This window comes from Aotus nancymaae, unplaced genomic scaffold (genome assembly GCF_030222135.1).
Source record: "Aotus nancymaae isolate 86718 unplaced genomic scaffold, 86718_ANA_hifiasm-v0.15.2.pri h1tg000067l, whole genome shotgun sequence".
Taxonomy (NCBI): domain Eukaryota; kingdom Metazoa; phylum Chordata; class Mammalia; order Primates; family Aotidae; genus Aotus; species Aotus nancymaae.
In genome coordinates, this window is record NW_026988482.1 from 14,571,431 (window position 1) to 14,591,664 (window position 20,234).

The following is a 20,234-nucleotide window of genomic DNA, read 5'->3' on the forward strand; positions in this document are numbered from 1 at the left end:
CCTAAAGTCTCTAGAACAATCAATGATGGCAGAACTTGCCTCAGCAACTGACTGGTGGTAAATATGCTTTGGCCGAACGCTCTCTGAAAGAAATGATTTCTGCTCGTAAGTTATTTTTGTCAGGAACTAAAACCCATAGGAGAATCCCTTCAAGAGAAGCAAAGGAATTTGCTTTAAAGTCAGTGCAAAGAGTTTGTAAACCTAGAAGAGGAATCTGGAAACCTTTTAGAGAAGAGCCTTCTCCTGACAGGATTTCAGGGCAGCACATGTGAGACCCAGGCTGACTGTAGAATAAAGGCCATAAGTTGGAATGTAGAAGGGAGGGGCATCCGAGTCACCTGGGGAGGTATTTATAGATACTGTTTTGTTTATTCCTTCAAAAGCTAGCCTCATGTCAGACTCACTGAATCAAGCTCTCTTTCTCTATTCTTTCTATCCCACCCACTCCCAGTTGAAAACAAGTGTTTTCAACCTCGTTATTGGAGGTTACAATGAGACATAGATTCTAGAAGAGGTTGAGAATATCCCTGAGTCTCACATTGTAAGTTTACAAAGCTGAATGACAGGATTTGGCAGGAAAAGAAACTTAAAGATGAGAAATCCATGCTCTGAAAATTATTTTGTGCCTTTGTTTTTTTCATTCGTTTTCTAGGAAAAGTCATTCCTTTGAAATATTCTTGCCTTGTTTGAGCCAAACTTATGGAAATTTTTGTCAGAACAGATCCAAGAGTAGTTCTCCTTCTAAGGGCCAAGTGTGGTAACAGTCAAGTGGTGATGGGTAGAAAGATGGAAGTAAAACAAGGCAGGGGCTGGGCATGGTGGCTTAAGCCTGTAATCTGCCCTTCTTGGGAGGCCGAAGTGGATGGATCATGAGGTCAGGAGTTTGAGACCAGCCTGGCTTACATAGTGAAACCCTGTCTACTAAAACTACAAAAAATTAGCCAGGTGTGGTAGTGGGCACCTGTAAATCCCAGCTACTTGAGACACTGAGACAGGAGAATCGCTTGAACCTGGGAGGCAGAGGTTGCAGTGAGCCAAGATCATGCCATTGCACTCCAGCTGAGGCCACAATGAGAGACTGTCTCAAAAAAAAAAAAAAAACGCAAGCAAGGCAGGATGAGTTTGGGAACACCATTACCAGTGATTTCCTTTCTATCTCAGACTAAATAGTATATGTTTAAGCAAACAGTGAACTTTCTCTTTATCAAATGCCATTTTTTCTGAAGTGTTATATTTTCAGAGTATTAATTTAGTAGTTCCATTTTTATTTGCATTTATGTGCTATTCTTGTGTAAATACTCAGATTTCATAGCTGTGGTAGAGTTTGGGGCAAAAGAAAACCACTCAGTTTCATAGCTGTGGTAGAGTCTGCTGTTCTAGTAATTTATTTAGGGTAATGATTGAATTTAAAGCTAGTTTCTTTTATCATACAATTTTGGGTGAAGGTTTGAAAAATGACAAGGTTAATGTAACACAGTATAAGAATCTCATTATCAAACTTATAACTAGTATATGTATGTTTTCCTCCTTTGGTAAAAAGATTATGAACAATTACAGAGAAGAGACTGGAAGTAAATTTCAGAATGATAGGCACCTCACAGGAGCAGTCTGAAGTACAATTTTTTAATGAAAAAGCTTTTTAAAAACCAAACTATGCATTTTATACTACTGGAAAAGAAACATATCAACAGGTTCAAGTCCTTACAGTAATCATATTCTTAACTATAGTTCTTAGATACGAGGCATTTTAGAACATCAGCTTTTCCCATGTATTCAGGGTGCTTTTTCTTAGATTCAAATTATACCCTACGGTCAAGAAAAAGAAAACACATAGTAGGAGTCCTGGTGCTGTAACTTCCACAGTAAAACATTTCAGCAAACGTAAACACATAACGAGCAGGGCTAATCTCCCTCTCATAAGGCAAGTTCTTCTGCATTGATAGGCCAGTTACCATATTCATAAGCCAGAGGGTGCTGTGTTCTTTCTTGTTTGTTGTAACTTGTGTTATCTTTTTTGCAACAGTAATATATTTATTAAAATTGAGACTATTTTTACAAGTGCCATATTATAAGCCATCTAAACATAGTCCTCTTTTAAACATTTTAAAGTGTGTTCACAATGAAACCAAGAATGAATTGGAGAAGATGCTGAAATGTAATGAGGAGCACCCAGCTTATCTTGCAAGTGATGAAATAACCACAGTCCGGAAGAACCTTGAATCCCGAGGAGTGGAAGTAGATCCAAGCTTGGTAATAAATACTGCTGAAAAGCAGGAATCTGCTTCCTTAATGTTTGTTTCTTGCAGTACTACATGTGTTACTTAGATATTTAAGTCCTTAATTTTACTTCTATTGTGTGTACATTTGCTGACAAGAAAACCTTAATCATTTTGCTTGTGTGAAGAGAAGAAATTTTATTCTCAGTATTGTTTTTTTAAGGGTAATGCTTGAATTTGTAAATGGGGAAATTTACTTTGGCAAGTTCAGTGTCAGCAGTTAGTTCTTGCAGAAAGGGAGGAAACTGACCCAGACCTCTGCCCCACATCACACTGTTTCAGATGGCAAAATAGAATTTCTGTTTAAATATGGCATATGTATGTTTTTGTGTGTGGTTTACAATCAAATGTAACTCTATTAGATGTGAGTGGATTCAGAAAAAATAAAAATGTTGTTTTAATTAAATTGGATGAGACCATTGAGTTCTGTCTCTATTTTCCTCAATCATAAATGTAAGAATAAAAATAGTCTACACTTTAGGCTACTTTTTGTTTATCTTCATGATGCTTTTTTTTTTTTTTTTTTTTTTGAGACAGTCTCACTCTGTTGCCCAGGCTGGAGTGCAGTGACACGATCTCAGCTTATTGCAACCTCCACCTCCCGGGTTCAAGTGCTTCTCCTGCCTCAGCCTTCTGAGTAGCAGGGATTAAAGGCATGCACCCCTACACCCGGCTAATTTTTGTATTTTTAGTAGAGATGAGGTTTCACCATGTTGGCCAGGATGGTCTCGAACTCCTGACCTCCGGTGGTTCACCCACCTCAGCCTCCCAGAGTGCTAGGACTACAGGCATGAGCATGATGCTTTTTGGGGGACAAATTTTAAAAAATACTTTTGGGCCCACGTTTTTTAAAAAATACTTTCTCTGCTACTTAGTTCAAATGTAAAGAATTCAAAACCTCATTTTAGTATTTGCTTAAGTGAAAACAATTAGAAAAATAAGTCTAGGAAAGCCACACAAATTATTTTAAAGATTATATGCTATTTATGTTTCTGTGCTTGAGGAATGAGTATACTTCTTTTAAATTCCACCAGAGGTCAGAACAAGTAAAACAATCAAAACTGGTAAAACTTAAAGCAGTTATATAGCTTGCATTATTTATAAATTGAAAATGAGATTAAAACTAATGATTACATGAGATATTTTAGTTGAATATAGATTTAATTTTTATTCTTGATGATCCCAGCTCTTATTAACAGTAAGTTATATTCAGTTTGACACTTTAGATGTTATGTGGCACTTTGGTTAATATGTAGGAGGGATTTTCTCTTCAGGTTGGTATAGAAGAGATGTTACGTGATTTTTTTTTTTTTCGCTCATGTCTTAGGCAATGGATTGGCTGTATGTCTTAATTAGTTTCTATGACCAAGAAAACCTCCAGTTTTTTGAGTGACATTTTGTTCAGTGCACTTTGCAAAACTATAAAATAAATAGTAAAGTACCACGAGAAGAATATCGCTTGAACTAGATGTCAGGATGTGTGAATTCTAATGTATTTCCATTATGTTCGCTAATAAGTCCTTTAATAATTGATACAACTTTTCTCACCTTACTTTCCTCATCTGTCAAATGGTGTTGATGGTTGTTCTAACATCATTGTTTTGCTCAAAAAAGGACTGTGGGTATTAAAGAATATTTAGCACTCAAGCAGTAGGGATCGTATTGGTATGGTAACAGTGAAATTTGATAATCAGGAAGGAAATGTTGAGTTGATGGACATGATCTGAGACCATCTTCTTAAGTCCTACCTCTATTTTTAGATAAGGCTTTCAACCTCCTTTTGCACTGGTTTCCTCCCCTCTAACTAGGGGAAGATAATACCTACCCTATCTACTCCACAAGATGATTATTTGATTATAATAACAGCATGTGTTTAAATCTTTGCTAATTTTTAAGTACATAAACTGGTAATGGGTCAGAGTAGTAATAAATCTAAGCTTTGTCTTCAAAAAAGTAAATGAATAAAAAAGTTTGAATAACTATGTAAAGAATAACCTTGCCTTTGCTTTTAATTAACTTTTTTTGGTAAATAATTTTTTTTTTTTTTTTTACAACTTCTCAGAGTTTTGTTGATCAACGAAAAGTACACAGTAACTCTGATTTTTGTTTTCTTTTCTCATTTTAGATTAAGGATACTTGGCATCAAGTTTATAGAAGACATTTTTTAAAAACAGCTCTAAACCATTGTAACCTTTGTCGAAGAGGTTTTTATTACTACCAAAGGCATTTTGTAGATTCTGAGGTAAGGTTTCCAAAAACAGAGAGAAATATTTTTAAGCAATAGTTGTTAAAATATGTTTAAAAGTAAACTTTAGCTTAAGCATTAAGTCCTTTGATCATCTGGAGAAAAGGTATGTATAATTTATAAAGAATAATCTAACTCTTTTCAAAGATATTTGCCACTTTGTTAGTAACTACATCTTACATGCGTATTATCCCCGATGCTTATGAGAAGGTGTGAATATAAATAGTAAAAGAAAAAAATAATAAAGTAACAAGAAAGGAGTGCCTTATAATTCCCTGACCTATAAGAATTTTAGTTAACATTTTTATGTATTTCTATTCAACTTTTTCTATACACAAGGAGAAAGAAAGAGGGAAGGAGAGAGGAGAGAGAGAGAGAGAGAGTGTGTGTGTGTGTGTGTGTGACATAACCATCCATTTGCATAATGGAGATCATACTGCAAAACAATTTTTATCGTGCTTTTCTCAGGTGTCATAATTATTTCTTCACATCACTAAATCTTGTTTTAAATAATCATAAAGTTCTTGGATTAGAATGTTTCATAATTTAAAGGAACCCCTAGGTGGCAGCAGGCTGATAGATTTTGAGCATTTTCTTACAAGCAAAAATGCTTTTAAATATCCTTTTGAAAAAGCTCAGTTAATCAACAATCTTATTTGAGACCTCTAACATGCTGTTCTTTTGTTTTCAGTAGATGAAAGTAAATTTGTATTTAAATGCAGCTGTGTAAAAGTGGCAATTTTTTTACATAATTTTAATTGTTGAGGGAACTTCTTTCTATAGAAACTTTTGTAGAAAGAAGAAACTTCCTTCTATAGAACAAGCTTCTTTTTAAATACATCAATTTATTTTTATACACAGCTGATTTTTTTTAATGGCTTGAGTGCAGACTCAGAGAGGTTAACCGAAGGACATATTTAAGATAAATATGGTTAATTGAAACTAAATATAAATGGCAGGTATATACTATGAATTTCAACATACATACAGTGTAATGGAATTATCTACTTCTCAAGCTTATTTGTTTTGTCATTAGACTTGAAACAAAGCTATATCTATATAGGTGTCAGACAGATAGAGGCCAAATTATGCAGAATTTCATGGTTCCATATAGAAAGGATTCTTCAGCTTAGATATACAGTGTATGTATTAGGTAAATTGGGTACTTTTAGAGCGTAGGACATATGTACTGGTTCTAGTAGTTGTATGTGTTTATGATTATAGTTTTCATTTTAACTTTGCATCTGGTAATCTTGATTACTTATTATTTCAGTTGGAATGCAATGATGTGGTCTTGTTTTGGCGTATACAGCGCATGCTTGCTATCACTGCAAATACTTTAAGGCAACAACTTACAAACACTGAAGGTAAGCCACACGGGGACTGCAGTCTTATTTTGACATTAAAAAATAATAGTAGTAATATCCATAATTAATAGAAGGATGCCAAAATACTTCTCTAAAAATAGATTTATTAGAAAAACTGGCCAGGTATGGTAGCTTATGCCTATAATCCCAGCACTTTGGGAGGCCAAGGCAAGAGAACCACTTGAGGCCCAGAACTTAAGACCAGCCAGGGCAACATTGCAAGACTGTATCTTTACCAAACAATAAAATAAATTAGCCAGGCATGGTGGCACACACCTGTAGTCCTAGCTACTTGGGAGGCTGAGGTGGGAGGATCACTTGAGCCCTAGGATTTTGAGTTACAATGAGCTATGATTGTACCGGTGCACTCTAGCCTAGGTGACAGAGTAAGACCCTGTCTCTTTAAAAGGAAAAAAAATTATTATTTGATTTTAAAATAAATCATAATTGGAAAAGCTGGACGATAAAACACACCAGGAGTTTATCTTCATTGCATGAAACTCTATTAGGAATGGACTCCTAGCTGTCACTTAGTTTTTGGGAAATCTGCACTTCTATTAAAGTGTATAGCTTAAGAATGACATTCTCTGAGACTATGTATAGGTTTCATGCTGATAAAACTGTATGACAGAGATTATGATATGAAAAGTATGAACTTAGCAATAGTTCTAACATGATAGAAAATTTACTTTCTGTATATAGGTTAATTTTATCATCTTTATTCATTTATAAAACAATGCTCCTCAGGTTTTAAAATTTACTTTAAACAGTTAGGCGATTAGAGAAAAATGTTAAAGAGGTATTGGAAGATTTTGCTGAAGACGGTGAGAAGAAGATTAAATTGCTTACTGGTAAACGTGTTCAACTGGCTGAAGACCTCAGTAAGTAGTTCTTCCTGCCCCCCACCTTACTACCTGTTCACCTTTCCCATTTCCATTTGTTTGTTCATCCATTTAATCTCAAAGTTACAGAAAAGTTACAAGGAATTTTTTTCTTCTCTGAACTATTTGAGCGTAAGTTGCTGACCTTAACTCCTATCACTTCCAAGTAGGTTACTGTACAGTTCTTAGAAACAGATTTTCTCATAGCAACCAAACACTGGTAAATTACAATATTGAATTCTCAGACCCTCTTCAAGTTTCACTCCTTGTTCCAGTATTATCCTTCCATATAACAAGATGTTCAGGCTCATTCCCTGACCCAACTTCCTTTTTTTGGAGAACGATGTTTAGAAATGGAGACCTGGAAATTATATATGGTCACTCTTATTAGAAAATCACTGTTCCCAGGTTTCTCAGTGGAAACAGCTAGGAAATAAGTGTTGTGGATGTGTTTGTGTGTGTGCAGATGAATATATACACATTGACATCTGTATTCCTAAATCATGTGTATATTTATATATTAAAAACTGTGTGTTGATGCTGATGCTTCCCATTTTAATCCAGCATTACAGGGTTTGTTCTAGTGTTCTTCCTTTTGATATTTGTCATTCATTTTCCTGATAGAAAATGGGCTTCTAGTATTCTTAATACAGTTTTATATTTTGGTCAGTCCTCCTATACATAACCAAACTTGAATGAAGATACGTCCTTTTCCATTGTAGAAATGTTCTTTTTCATTTTTAACGCAGCTTGGACTCTTAACACTACACGCCAGGCCACCAGATGGCGCCGCACCCTGCATTGACATCCCTTTTACCTTGTCTGGGCTCTGACATCTATGGCAGGTTACTCTTCTTCATGGAGTCCTCTTTACTGAACTCATGCTCTGACACTCTGTGCCAGGTGCCTCCCCATCTCATCCTCCCCACCTGCTAGCCCCTGCCCGACCCCACACAGATTCCCTCCTCACCTGAAGCCAGACCATGCCTTTGTGGAGACACCCTCTTTATCCTGCTTGTGCTTCAACATCCTGCACCAGGCCACCCTCCTGCACAGGTACTCTCCTCATTACTGGACCAGGCTACCAACAGCCCCATCTGAACCCCTTTATAACCCAGGTCAGGCATTGACACCCACCGTAGGCTACTATGGCTTCCCCTTCCCACCATCCTAGCTTGGCCCTACTAATAATCATTTTGTCACTGTTTGGGGTGATATTTGGTTCTTTCTTGTAGGTTCCTGGCTTTAAGACAGGATGAGTACTAAAATTTACTTAGGTCTTTGAGAACTCAAGGAAATCAGTGAAACATTATTATTGTTATTAAATCAAAAAACACCTGTAGTTGCTGCCTCTGTTTGAACCTGTCTTGTTCCAAGTTCCCCTTATTTCAGCTTCATGAAACAAAGTATCTTTTTCTTTCAATGTGTATTAAATTTGCTGTCTTCATAGTTTTCTGATACCTAAAAGAATAAAAGCAGATACTATTAATAAATTAGAAAGAAGTTCTGCAGTTTCTAAACTGAATTTTATTGTTACGATACAATCAATAGGAATATCCAGGAGAAACCAGGCAGGGCCTTTCTATTTTACACCCTGTGCCTGCGCAGTGTGCTCTCCCCTTGTTATCAGCCCTCGTGGTCTCAATCTCTTCCTCTAGTAGTAATCTAAGCTCTGCATTGCTTTCTCCTTTCTTTTTCTTTCTTTAAATATTCTTTTAAAACATATCTCATTTTACCTCTATTTTCATTTTCTGCCACTTTTGGTGTTTTCCATGCCACCTTGGCAGTATAAAGTTTGTGCTAATGTGCAAGATTAATGCTCAAATCTGAACTGTCATTTACTAGCTGTGTTATCTTCAGCAGAGAGTCTGCCAAAGCCTTAGCTTCTTTATTTGTAAAATGACTCTTATAGTGGTTATTTCACAGTATTGTTAGGAGAATTACTTCAACAAGCATTTGCAAGTCCCTGGTTCATAATTTCATGCTTAATTAGTACTGTTACAGAAAGAGGTATGTCATTGTCACAATGTATACAAATTTATTTCTTTTATATCCCTTGTGATATAATTATCAAGACAGTGAAATAATTCAATGAATTTTGCCAGCATAACATATTTTTAAGTGATTGAAAAATCATAAGTATCTTTATGTTTTTAATAGATGCTTTGCAACCCTATCACTCTCTACTCCCAATTTGATTATTTAAAGAAAGTGGATTACTAACTCAGATATGCACACTGTCAAGCCAAGTTTTAAGTCCTGCTGGTGGTTTTCCTGAGAAAGCAGTCATATGACTCCCTTGAAATGATTTACTACTTTTGTACCTATAAAATTATGATGGTGTTAATGTACCAAATAATGTCCTTGGAAGCAAGGGTTTTCAGTGACTTAGGTCCATCAGTCACTCTGAAGGAGATGAGCCATGACTTTGCCCATTAGTTGAAAAAGAGTCTTGAGAGTGCCTTTTCCTTACTGTTTATCTTTGGTCTAACACTTAAGAATATTTTCATGGATACTTCAGCCAGAAAGCTTTCAAAATTTAAGTTACTAATGTATTATAAGGATCAAAGTTTCTTATATAACCTATTCAATTAGAACATAGTGTATTGGTTAATTGGATTTGGAGAAAGGGAGGCAATCAGGTTTTTACTACAGTTTCAGCATGTTACAGAATATTGTATAGGTTGTTAAAATGTTGATGCATTCATATTTTTTGCCAGTCTTGTACAATTTTAAATCATTTCCTTACGTTGGAGACTCACCAACTGACTACCCTTTAAGATGAGTACATAAGTAGTAGTAATACATTTTTCTTTCACATCCTGGAGAAGATATACTATGTTCACTATTGAAAAGAAGCCATAAAGCTAGAGTTAGGAAGATTGAAGACATGAAAAAGGAGCTCACCTGTTTTTGTCTCAGGAGCTCTTGTAGTATTCATTGGAGATATGGTAGATTCCACAGCTGGAACAGGAAAAAGAGCAGGATGAGTCTGTGGGTGTAGAAAGGAAGGGAGTGCTTGAAAGATGATGTCAGCAGGTCACAGAAACCCTCTGAAGGAGGCTCCCCAGCTGGCCAGGCTGGGGACAATTTGGGCCTCAAAATAATGACAGTAACAAATTGCAACCCATTGAATTAAATAGGAATCCATACATTGGTAATTATATAATAAGGGAATAAAAGCAGTGATGCAAAAAGGGATGTTTATATAATCACAAAAAATATGTACTAATTAAAAGTGGGAAAAGAGTAACTTTACAGTGGAGGAGCCTGACAGTCATCACTTTAGGTCAGAGTTAATATTATCAGTAATGGTCAAATCAAAACCATATGTCATCCTCTAAAATGCACGAAGACTCCAGCAGGACTTCTGGTATGTTCTTACCAAAGATGTATAACTTAAATTCAGTCATAACAATACCTGAGACAAACCCTTAAGTACAGTCTGCAGAATAACTGGCCTGTAATCTTCAAATGCATCGGGATCATGAAAGACAAGGGAAGCGCAAAGAACTGCTCCAGCTGGAAGAGACTGAAAACTAAATGCAATGTGTGATTCTAGATTGGATCTTTTTGCTCTAAGGACATTAATGGGCCCATTAGTGAAATTTGAATGGGATCTGAGGGTTCCATAGTAGTAATCTACCAGTGTTAATTTTTAAATTTTGATTGTTAAGTTGGGATTATTTAGGAAAATACTCTTATTCATAGCTAATATGCAGTAGAATATTTGGGAATGATAACGCATAGTGGCAGCAAATGTTTCAGGAAAGCATGTCTTTGTAGTGGTCTTGCAAGTTTTCTGCAAGTCTGAGACTGTTTTCGCATAAAAGGTTTAAAAAGCTTAATTTTGTTTTTGTAACTGATAATGGATTAGGGTCATGTGAAAGTACTTTAGAAATAATGAAACTTTGAAAACATCATCTCTGAAGACATTGAAATACTGAGTACCGTATGGATAATTTAATAGGATATACAGCTGATTTTTCTACCTTAATTTCTTGTTGGTAGTATCTACCCATACTTAGACATTGTCTGCTGTTAAAATATGCCCATTAGGACTTTCACGAAACTTTTGATTTTATAGAAAATTCCGTTTCAAATAATTTTTTAAATAGACATTTAAGTATGGTGTCAACTTAGATAAAATCTATTTGGATTCCCAGTGTAAGTTTTAGTAATATGTCTAATCTATTTATTAAAATAGACTACAATTTTAGAATACTTTCTTTAAAGAGATGAAGATTAGCATGTTATGGCTCAATTCAAAGTTGTTCTTTTTACTATGATCTATTTTATGATTTATAAAACCTGTCTTATGATTGTCATATATAACAAGAGTGCTAACATTGTGCACACTTGTGGTACACTTTGTTTTCTGCCCCATTCTACCTCAGAAACTGAGTATCTGGGCACTGATAACAATTGGTAGTAGTGTTATTTGCTCCTAAGCCAAGTTTCACCAGTATAGTGTGGAATTGTTTTATTGTTTGTTCTATGAACATTGTATCAGCTGTTTACTAGGTTATTGTGAGGTTTTGGACCTTCATAGATATTGCTTGTAACTTAGAGTTCTTTTTTAACTCTTGTCACTAAAGCCTGAGTTATGCTTTTTATTCTCTGTGCATGTAATCAGAGAATCACTGATACTGATGAATTTAAGGGGCATTACTGATCGTTTAGATTGCTCTATGACCTAAGGAGTCTTGGCTGGGTGCGGTGGCTTATGCCTGTAATCCCAGCGCTTTGGGAGGCCAATGCGGGCGGATCACTTGAGGTCAGGAGTGTGAGATCAGCCTGGCCAACATGAAGAAACCCTGTCTCTACTAAAAATACAAAAATTAGCTGGGTGTGGTGGTGGTAGGCGCCTGTAATCCCAGCTACTCAGGAGGCTGAGGCAGGAGAATCACTTGAACCCAGGAGGCGGAGGTTGCAGTGAGCTGAGATCGCGCCATTGCACTCCAGCCTGGGTAACAGAGCAAGACTCCGTCTCTTAAAAAAAAAAAAAAAAAAAAGACCTAAAGAGTCCTTATTTTGCAATAAATTGCAATAAATTCCTTTTGATTTCATGTAAAAACTTGAAACTGTTTATGAATGTAAAGTAACATTTGAATACTTGTCTTGTGCCAGATATTAGCTTAAATGCTTTATGTGAATTTCTATTGAGTCTCACAACTTTTGAGTTAAGTAGTTATTTTTCTCATTTCACAAGTGAAATGTAGGGTTAGAAACCCAAGGTAGTAGATGCTAAAGCTGAGATTTGGGACCAGGTCTTTTAACTACTGTGCCAAAATAGTTTGGGGTGGGGGGGACTCAAGCCTTTGGAAAATATAATTACACAAAATTGTCCTTTATATTGAGAAACTTCCCTAGTTACCAGTGTCCTTCACAGGGTTACTCAGAAAGACATAAATATTAGTGATGATGATAATGATGAAGATAATTATTATTGTCATAGGTACTTTCTATAATATAAACGTCTTTGGATTTTAAACTTTTGAATTGTATGGAAACTTTGATAGAACATCTGGGTAAATGAACACTACAGTGTGTATGAAACCACTAAGCAAATTAAGGGAAGTTACTTTTCTTTATGTGACTTGTAAACGTATCTCTAGATGTACTTTATCAGATTCCACCGTGGGTGTAGTATCTAAGTTGCCCAAAATTTAGAGTTTTTGTGTTCCTACTTAGAATCCTAAAGTTCAGCTCTAACAGTTTTATTAATAGAATCTATAGAAGCTTTAATTGTGCACAGTGGTGGCTGTTTTTCCAAGTTGAGGCTTTTTGTTGAGCTGGATTGAAAGTGCTGAAGAAATATACTGCTACTTGTTAGAAGTTGCATGTGTTTCTTCATATTTCTTGCTCTTTATGTGAGCAGAAGATGATATACTTTAGTAGACTCTGAATACTTCAGAGCTGTATCTTGTTTACCAATAAAATGTGAAAACAGTGGTAAATTCCTTCACTTGGGCTACCATTGTACAGGCCTATTTTAATGGTATAGTTTGATACTCTTAATGTTAAAAGCAGTATAGTTTAAAGAGGCTGGTAAATTAGAATTTTCCAATATCCTCAGCTTCTTTTTCTCCCACAGTTAATTTGCTTTGCTGACTCCTTACGCGAGGTGGCAACAGCTGGCCCTTTTACTGGAGCTTGGAGGGATTAGAGAGTAGGAATCTCAGCAGCGTGCTCGGCCTCTTGCCTCTGTTGACTGTTCTTTATTGTTTGATGCCTGAGCATCTCCCAGACAGCAAGCAATTGTTTCTTGAAACTTAAAGTTTGTTTCTCTTGGGAGTATACAATGCTGTTGGGGCCTGTCTTTGTGTTTCTTCGCTTTCCCAGTCTGCTCTTCTCCTCCATCCTATGCTTTCTCTTGATAATTAGAAAGGAGCAAAGATACCTTTTTATTTAGATCTTCATGAGATTCTAAAACTTAGAAATATAGGTTACAGATGGGAGTTTCTTTTTTCAGTAAGCCACCAGGTATTCAATAACAGAAATCATGTTTTAAATGAAAACTTTGTTCTTCTTAATATAATTTATTGAGAGAAAACAAATGCATTCGTGCATTTTTGAAATTATGGTAATAAAAGGGAGCAGCAGCAAGGTCACCTAATACTGCCATTTTAAAAGCCCAGATTAGAAATGTATCTTAACTGCTTAAATCTAAAAAGATCCTTTCACTTATTCCAAAATAGAATTCTAATTTATAGGATAGTTATAAGAAATCTCTATGCCATTTGGAAACTTGAATAAAAGTAGTCAGAACATAGCTAAATAGAACCCCAAGGTAGGCAGAATGATTTCAGTCTTCATATTTAGAAAAGAAAACATCAAGATACCCTGGAACTTAATTTCTACTGGTTACTTTACATTCCTACACTTCTCCCATACCTGCCATATCCTTGAGTGTTGTTATGGGTGAGAATAGTGTCTGTGGAGTAGTATGAGACGGAAATTTTCCTGGAGGGGTGATTATACTCAGAATTTGAAACTTAGAATCGTAGAAAGGGGAAGTAAAGTGTTGAAAACTGTTTGTGGGGGTGGGGCTCTGGCATGTGTATTTTGTTAAAGCTGCTCAGGTGATTCTTGCCATCCACCATCACCGTCTACCCCCTGCCCCTGGGCTGGCACTCCAGAGAGTTCTTTCAGTGCATGGCAAGACAATTTCTCATGCTATTAATTGGGATAAAATTGACATATATTCATTTGTAGAGTCTGAGAGACAATGTCACTTTGAAAAATATGGTGAGTTATTTGAACCGCATCTGCACTAGTTCTTTTTGTTTCTGTAGACTTAATCGAATAAAATGAATTTTAAAGGGATTTAATAGAAGAGAGGGTGACATCAAGTTGTAGAATTCTAGGTACTTAGGTTCAGTGGAGATTTTTTTTTAAAGAAAAAAAAACACCCAATCAAAAAGAATAGAGTGGAGCAGGGTGTCCTGGAGAGAACACGTGAACTATAAGCATCCCTGTAGCGTCATTCAGATCTCAGTACTGTTGCTTTGTTTCTTTGACTTGCAATACCATTTCATCTCTCCCAGGTTTTAACCTATCTCGAGGCAACCTTTTCCCTTTCTTTTTATGCAGTTCTCTCACTGTGCCTCTTCTACGTCATCATCACTTCAACCTAACCCAGTATTTTTCTCCTACCTGCTTATTTAACTTCCTTCAGTGACCAAAAACTACTCAGATACCACCAGTGTTGTTTAATTGAGCAGAATAGAGACTTCTCACTATAGGCAACTGTAAATCAACGAAAATCACCATGTAAAGAAGAAAAACATTTTCACGTCTATCATGATTGATCCCTTCTGCCAAAGTGATTTGGTTCATTCATAAATTCCCCATAACTTGTATGTTGCATTTTGTACCGTACATGTTTACTGAATGTTTGATTGGGATCTTGTAACACAGACTGTTCATTAGCCCCCTTCTCTTGACTTAAAAAGTTGGGGGGAACTAGCTCTTTTCATCCCAATGAAACTTTCTTCTACTGTGTCTTGCCGGAAAGTTCTCATTTCTCTTATAGAGTAGCTTGCATTTGTGGCATTCACTTCTGTTCTGCCCACTCCCTTCATAGTATCTTGCAATCTGGCCTTCATCTATATCAAAACCACTTATTGATAGGTCACCAGTGACTTCCTAATGCCAATCTACCCAGTTCACCAGGAAACTTTAATCATTTTTTATGTTTATTAGGAATTTTTAAGTTCATTGGAATATGTTCAAGTACTTTTAGAATGATTATGTGATGTAGAAATGTGTACATCTGAAAGACTGACAGATTGATATTTTTTTCCTCTTCGCTACAGAATAAATAACATATTTGTTTTATGATAGCAATACTTGAACTCTTTAAGGCATCTTTTCATGGTAAATGTGACAATTTTTAAAACCTGGCCTTTGTAAAATAATATTTTTTATAGTAAGACAATTAACAAATTAAAGCAACTAGGGAAGACTGAAGAGTTATTTTTACCTTGAGTCTGTATAGATGAAGGAGGCTCTGCTTTGTGTTGGAACAAAACAAACAAACAAAAAACCCTAAGTTGATACAAAGATAAAGCAATCCTCATGGAAAGTCCTCTGTGTTAGAGAAGTAGTTATTTACACAGAATTCCACGTGACAGTGCCTGAGTAGTGTGTTTTCCAGGTTATTGATGAGAAAATCCAGACTCAAAATGGGTCTTTTAGAATGAAGTACATTTTTCATGGCCTAAGTCTGTCTTAAAAAGTCACTAGGTAAGAATATTAATAAATTAGTACAAGAGTAAAAGAACGTTTTCTTTTCCATAATATTATCCATGCTGCTGGTACTTCACACTTTACTAGCAAGTATATTCTTTTGCTTTAAACCCAGGTTTTAACTGATTAAGAATAAAGACAAGAGTGTGCTCTAAAATAATGTATGGATTGAATTTGCCATTTATCATTTTAAAGTAGTTTTTATTTATATACTGTTGGGAAGATACTCTTATGTATTCAAAAAGCCAATGCACAGATTTTCTTCTTCTTCTTTTTTTGAGATAGACTATCAGTCTTTGCCCAGGCTGGAGCACAGTGGTATGATGATGGCTCACTGCAGCCTTGGACTCCTGGGCTCAAGGGATCTAATGCCTTTAAAGTTTGGAATAAACTTAAGCATTTTTATTTTTTAATTGTTATGTTTTTGCATATTCAATAGAAAAAACAGAATCTAATAACTGAAAACCTAATCAAGAAACAATTCTTTGAACTATGTAACAGTATATAAAAAATAAAACTAAACAAGATATGAAATCTCAAAGGATTGGTAGATTGATGCACATGAAACTGGGAACTTCTGTAAAGTACAGATCTCCAGGTAATTGGAGAAACTAGTTAAGAGTGAAGAGAATTTTAATTTTTCGCTATTTTGTACATTTCTAAACTGTGTCTCCCACAGCTCTTCTCCCCCAGTGAGCACGATTCAGAATTACCTTTGAAATGTTACAGTCTTCATTATCCTATTCATGGAAATGACGAAGCTGATACATGATGTGCTCTATCTTAAAAGTGACAAATATTTTACCAAATAACCTGCTGGTTGTGATACCAAGAGACATTTCATGGGACCACATGGTCATTGCTCATCATGGTATCATCCTCAGTGGTTGGAATTCACAGTGAATTCTCCTGTAACTGCATCGTGGATCTATCATCTAAAAATAAATCAAAATCTTCATTGAACTCGTGAAGTTTTCACATTTGTACCATCCATTTAAAATTCTTTCATTGTTACCTCCTGTGTACAGAATATTTCATTTTAACAGCTCATTTATCTATTCTCTAGTTTCAATATTCTGAGTAGTAGAAGTTTGGTATTTTTTATTAACTTCAGTTAGATCTCTTTTCTGGGCCAAGAATTAAAGTCTTTTTATCTTTAGTCTCTCCTTTTGTTGGCACTGTTTCATAGTCTGTGTTATATGTACAGATCTGTCTTCAGACCGATCTTTACCAAAAAATACACTACCAGAATTTGAGGTTTTTTTAACATCCTTTTTAATATGATAGAGCTAGTGTATGACCATTGTGGGAAATTAGAAACAATAGTCGACAAAATTTTAAAAAATAATTGCCACCACCCAGAGATTAGCATTGTAGTTTAAGACAATTTTGAATGTGGTCCTAGGGACATAATTTCTGAAACACATTTTTCATGAAGAGCACTCAGGTTGGCTTCTTATACCCACACATCTTCAGCTCATTGTCAGTGCCCCTATTTCTAATTTCCCATCTCTCAGTGGGCGAAATTTTTCTTCATTTTCTTCATATAAACTTATTTCAGAAATGTTCGGTAAGAGGAATAAGCAGCATTAGTAAAAATAAAACCTATGGTACCAGTTACTTTATATAGTTCAAGTGTTCTGGAAGCCATATTGTAGCATAGCATGTACTGAAAATCACTCTCATTTGAACATGAATCCCATACTTGTATTTGGGACCTGGCCTTCCCATGTGTGCTTGTGTATTCATTATGTCTCCTTTCTGTCTTTCGTCAAAGACGCTCAAGTCATTTTCATCTTAAAACTATGGGTTGAACCTTCCATGCAGTCTAGTAGCTACTTGTGAAATCTAATCTCTTACAAAGGGTAGCTCTTCGATTCTCACTTCTACTGAATTTTTTTTCCCAAGATTACTGAAAATTAAAACAATGGCCCAGGCGTGCATTCAGGACTAGGAAATACTTTCATGTACACAAAACTAAACACGTGTGTTCTCACTTATAAGTGGGAGTTGGACATTGAGAACACATGGACACAGAGAAGGGAACAACACACACCAGGACTTGTTGGGGGTGGGGGGTGGGGGGTGAGAGGAGCGAACTTAGAGTATGAGTCAGTGGGTACAGCAAATCACCATGGCACATGTATATCTATGTCACAGTCCTGCACATTCAGTACATACATCCGTTTTCTTTTAATAAATAAAGGAAAAGAAAAAGATTTTGAAACAAATAAAAAAAAGAAAATACTTCCAAATAACTATGTCATTCGGTGCTTTGGAGTCCATATCCTACTTGAAACTCTCAGATTGGGCCCTCACAGTTAATCGTGCTTTTCAGTTTACAAAACTTAGGTTTGTCCATGTGTGTCTTGTAAAGTCATATGAGGCTTGTAAGGCATTATGCCCATTGTTCAGATAGAGAAATTAATGTTCATTGACAAAAATGATTAAGCCAATTACATAAATATTTATGGCAAAGCTGGAGCTAATCATATGTGTTACAGACAGGACATTTTTTTAGAATTGTGTAGGTATCCTGTTCACCATTAGTCTTTGGGTTTGTGTTTATGGTAACCATAGACAACCAAGTTCATATAATTTGGCTTCTTTTTTTATGTGATTTTTAATATATGTTAAGGATCTATAACAATGAATTTGCCTCTTAAAGAGGTACATAATTTTTCATTCCTAAAAAATATATAATTCTAGGTTTATAAATCTATGTATACTCAGTACTAATTGAATTTTTTGATTGTTCTTTTTAATAGAAAAGAAATTGTGACTTAAAGGTGATTTTCCAATTTAATGGAATAAATGAAATTAATTGAGAAGTTATTTTTGTTTTTCTGAACCTGATTCTCACTCAGTTGTGATAAACAGCACCCCCGTAAGATAAACTCAATAATAAACTGAGAACTTATGAAATCAGCCTAACGTGAATACCTGTTCTTCTTGTGTTAAGTTTCATAATACTTTATCTGAATACAACATTTTTTAAGAGATAGAACTTACATTTCATTTGTTTTCATCTCACCTAATTCATAACTTTATTAAAACCTACAATTTTTAATTTCATATTTTTTTCATAAATTTTTAGTTTGGTTTATAAATCAGAATTACATTCTCTGATCTAATACTTTCTTTTACTTTTAAAATTACAGTGATGAGCTGACTGTTTAAGAATCATTCTCATGATTCATTCGTCTGTTATGCCTCTTTTTTAAAGCTTCAGCACTGAAGGTCTTTTGACAAACCAATATTTATAACAGTTTGACAGCAGGATGAGGAACAGCGTTTGTCTTTGTAACAGCTTGAAGAAAGACCCTTTCCAGGACCCAGTCATGCAGTTACAATCTTGACCTCTTACTTATGCTGGGAACATGCATACAGCAGCACCTCCCATGTGTTTTCTTGTCCCATTGACTGTCCATTCACTTCCCATCTGTTTTGCAGTCTTAAAGGAACAGAAGGGGCCCTCTTATAAATCTGTCTTTGCAGGTGATAAATGATGCCTATCTCTTTAAGGGCTGCCTGGGTGGTTTTCCTTTTCTTAGAACATTTTTACTTTCCTCCTAACTAAATTCAGGGAAAAATATAATTTTAAGAATAAGAGAAGAAAAAAGTGATGATTTTTTTAAAGCATTTTTAATTGACTAAGAATATTTTACTGATCTTTAGTCTTCCCAATTAATTGCCTAAATCATGTTCTTTCAAATGTATTATTGATATCTAGATTTTTGTCCAGGAGCAAAATGAATGTATTCATTTTGAAATAATGTAACTGTTTTTTTTTTAAAAAACAAAGCAATATAACATTAATGAGTTAATATATAAAATAACTTTGTAAGTTTTTTGTCATAATTTAAGTGTGGAGCATCTTATGTATTGAATACAAAAATAAAATAGTTCAGAGTAAGTCATTGTAATCTTATGATAAAATCTATTCATTTTTTTTACATTTAAAAAGATGATCCTGAATCCCATAAAAATTTATGCTTTTACTTCTGTTGCTTAAAATAAGTATTATAGGAATAGATATTGATATTATTGGGTTTTTAAAGATTTCAGCAGAAATCAAAATAATGTACTTTTTCTCCCATGCAAAAATCATTCATGCAAGGTTTTATGTAACAAATATTCTCCCTCCATGGTCCTGCAGAATGTTCTTAAATTACTGATTTAGTATTCCTGGCATACAATGACCACTTTTAGAATACTGCGCCCGCTGTATTATGTGAATCAGCTGGCTAATAATATATCTACTACAGACTTGCTCGTTAGTTTGTTAATTAATTCCCTGGCATATTCCAAAATGTGAGGTAATTTACATGTATCCTATGCAAAAGATAAAACTACTTAAGTGAAAAATTTGGGTTGGAGGAAAGGGAAAATTCAGGCAAGTGAAATAAAGTAAAATTTAAAAGACGATTGGTACCCCCTCAAAATGCATGCTCAAGGGTTCTGCATACAGGCAGACCTCATTTAATTGCATGTCACTTTATTGCACTTCACAGTTACTGCATTTTTAACAAATAGAAGTTTTGTGGCAACCCCACATTGAACAAGCTTGTTGGCACTATTTTCCCAGCAGCCTGTGGTCACCTCACGTCTTTGTCGCATTTTGGTAATTCTCGCAGTATTTTAAATTTTTCCATTATTATTATATCTGTCATGGTGAGCTATCATCAGTGATCTTTGATGTTTGTGTTGT

General features: G+C 35.2%; 1 protein-coding gene across 8 annotated transcripts in view; it reads left to right on the forward strand.

Moving 5' to 3' along the window:
- The window catches only part of OPA1 (OPA1 mitochondrial dynamin like GTPase), a 98,767-nt gene that overhangs the window by 63,682 nt on the left and 14,851 nt on the right, over positions 1-20,234 (forward strand). For all 8 annotated transcript variants that reach the window (XM_064366931.1, XM_064366934.1, XM_064366932.1 and 5 more), the window contains 4 exons: positions 2,110-2,250; positions 4,402-4,518; positions 5,795-5,888; positions 6,659-6,769. In XM_064366931.1, coding sequence (XP_064223001.1) covers positions 2,110-2,250; positions 4,402-4,518; positions 5,795-5,888; positions 6,659-6,769 — 463 coding nt within the window. The remainder of the gene's footprint in view (positions 1-2,109; positions 2,251-4,401; positions 4,519-5,794; positions 5,889-6,658; positions 6,770-20,234) is intronic.